General features: G+C 35.3%; 1 protein-coding gene across 1 annotated transcript in view; it reads left to right on the top strand.

The window, feature by feature from the left end:
- The first annotated feature begins 210 nt into the window (after positions 1 to 210).
- The window catches only part of LOC137644537 (gamma-aminobutyric acid receptor subunit beta-like), an 8,739-nt gene continuing 5,984 nt past the window's right edge, over positions 211 to 2,965 (top strand). The window contains exons 1-4 of the mRNA XM_068377504.1: positions 211 to 310; positions 572 to 732; positions 1,427 to 1,528; positions 2,328 to 2,444. Coding sequence (XP_068233605.1) covers positions 211 to 310; positions 572 to 732; positions 1,427 to 1,528; positions 2,328 to 2,444 — 480 coding nt within the window. The remainder of the gene's footprint in view (positions 311 to 571; positions 733 to 1,426; positions 1,529 to 2,327; positions 2,445 to 2,965) is intronic.

Raw genomic sequence — 2,965 nt, 5'->3', positions numbered from 1 at the left:
TTTAAAGTCAAGGCCAAGGTGAAAAAATGCCATAAACGTCTTTTTTGCCCTATCGTAGCCAATTTATATCTGATTTACATGAAACTAGTGCCCAAAATATGCAAAATTCAGTTGCCTCTCTTGTGATATACAACAGGATATAGTAATGCCCTTACCCTTGTTAGCGATGAGGGTCAAATGAAAGTTTTTAGTCCTTGGTGACAAATTTAGATGACAGATGTGCTTTGGGATCAAATACCTACATCATCAGCTCTCTTAGTGACGGAAGTGGTGGTGGTGAAGGTATGCGCTCTACCGAATGCCCGTTCTAGTTAGCCAGTGTTTTCATGGAAAAAAAATATGGTGGAACCCAGGTATTCCAGAAGAAAAATCCTAAAAAAATCGATAAAGTTTCCTACTAATTGAAATCCTGCAGATCAGACAAAGCGACCCAAACAGATATATACTCAAATGTCAGAGAGAGAGAGAGAGAGAGAGAGAGAGAGAGAGAGAGAGAGAGAGAGAGAGAGAGAGAGATGAAAAATATCCAGATGTATTATATTTGTTTACTATGAAGTGGTTCTTTCGACAGACACCATATACCAACCGCAGAGCGTCAGTCTGGTCCGGAAGACCTTTTATTCTGGGAGTTTCACTTGCAACTTCCTTCTCTTCAATTACCCCTTCGATAGTCAAACGTGCTCCACTCTCATCAAACTGGACTCGGCCGATACCTCCGTCATCAACTTCTCGGTAACCAAATTCATTAGTTGCTCTTTTTCTCATTCTTACTCACTAACTAGTAATCTATTAATAGATTTATTGTATTATGCACATTTCAAAATAGATTTAAGTATGTTTTAACGAGTTATCAAAGGAAACCAGACTTGGTAGGATTCAATAATTATCAAACCTTTGAGCGCCATTGAACATATTCTAGATCGGAGATTTATACTCTTTTTAGTGACAAAGTATTTAATGTCCCGTAATTTCCCGTTTTTATCTCTTATTATATTTGTATTTAAAAGTTTAACTAACTATTTAAAATTACATATTAATGGAAAGGAACTATATTCAGCTGTACAATAACTATACAGTATATTAATTCATAGCTCTAATAGTTATTGTGTTAAAATTAGTTAAGTCTCCAAAGAAAGCGGCATGGAAGGAATAGCCATGAGATTGGAGGGGTCAAGGTGTGTGATAGTCCTCGATATAATATATACAATATTATTGTTCTAGGATGAATCCTTATAGCATATCAAATAAATTCAGTTTAACAAACTAGAGGTAAACTCAAGTTTACATATTCATTTGATATATGGATATGTAACCGGGGAGAGATTCAAGATTGGTATAATCTACTATTTCTTTGCATGATAGAAAATTCTATATGTACCCTAACTCTTTAATCTTTATAATCTCATCCTCAAAATATTTCCTGTAGAACGCTTCAGTCGAATACTCTGGCTTTGCTGATCTTCCGAAGTTCACCGTGGAAAACATTATCATAGACCTGGGCGAGGCAGTCAGCTATGCTGTGATGGAGGTAAGGTGAACGTGAAAACTCTTGTGAGACCGATATTCATAAAGGAATTACCCTATGTCCATTATCATTAGTATTACTTGCTAAGCTACAACCCTAGTTGGGAAAGCAGAATGCTATAAGCCCAGGGGCCCCAACAGGGAAAATAGCCAAGTGAGGAAAGGAAAATTAAAAATAAAATATTGTAAGAACCGTAACAATATTAAGATAAATATTTCCTATATAAACTATAAAAACTTTAACAAAACAAGAAGAAGAGAAATTAGATAGAATAGTGTGCCCAAGAGTACCCTCAAGCAAGAGAAATGCCCAATCTAGGTTTAAGTTTTCTTTTGATATTCCATTGCAAGTGAATCCTTCTGTGAACTCTTTCATAACATGTTCCAGAATCTAGTAAACGTGGTCAAATATTTCTTGATCCGCTAATGAATACAGTAGTGGAATCGATGGAACTTCGAGATAAAACGATCCAAACGCTATTTTTTTTATCTGTTACTTATTTATGTAACGCTATTATTTACCTTATTTGTTTCTTCTTCTTTTGTTTGTTTTATAATTATCATTTTCTTTTCTAAGGGAAGCCTATGGCTTGTAGCATTCTGCTCTTCCAATTAGGGTACTTGGTGCAGTCAGTTTGGATAATAATAATAATGATAATAATAATAATAATAATTGTAGGTCTTGAACTTACCACACCTTTTCACTTGAGGGTTAAAAACGATTCTCATTATTTTACTTCTAATCCCCAGATTTTCCTAATTTTATTTGTAAGTTTTAAACTTTTCTCATCATTTACTTGTAGGTTAAGTTTAGTTTGGAACGTAGATGGAGTTTATTGGTGCTCACCATATTTTTACCGTCAATTCTGCTGGTTGGAATTGGATACATCACCCTGTTCATCCAACTAAGTGCCTTCCAGGTGAGTGTGGGACCTTGAAGAGACATAGGATTGTATGAATTTCATTTTTATTAGAATTCTATTTCTTTGCATTGGTCCTTATTATCTTTTACAATATATAAGTATGGAAACCAATTTTCTCCGTCTTCTAAAAGACTTAACATCTAAAGTTTTTGGAAACAGACATTATCCAACAAGTTATATCTCGGCCCGTCACTCCGGGGTCACCAATGTGACGGGCCGAGAGAAGGTTGTGACTCAAAGGCAGGAAGCAATCAACTGAGTAACTTTATTAAAGAACACTCTCCTTTATATACAAAACCTCAAGGCAACAGGAAATTTCATGCTCGAGAAACAGACAATGTTACAGAGGAAAAACGCAGACATGTTTATTCTAGTTCTTTTTAGAGCGAGGGAAGAGCGCAGATACAAGCATAATATATACAAAATAATTCATGTACGATCGTGTGACACACGGTTGGTACATATCCATCGAGAAGTAATTAAACTGTTAAAATCTACATCACTGAGCAATGTTAGAC

Source organism: Palaemon carinicauda, chromosome 7, assembly GCF_036898095.1.
Source record: "Palaemon carinicauda isolate YSFRI2023 chromosome 7, ASM3689809v2, whole genome shotgun sequence".
Classification (NCBI taxonomy): Eukaryota; Metazoa; Arthropoda; class Malacostraca; order Decapoda; family Palaemonidae; genus Palaemon; species Palaemon carinicauda.
Note: the sequence above shows the minus strand (reverse complement) of the source record. Positions and strands in the feature narration are given on the sequence as shown.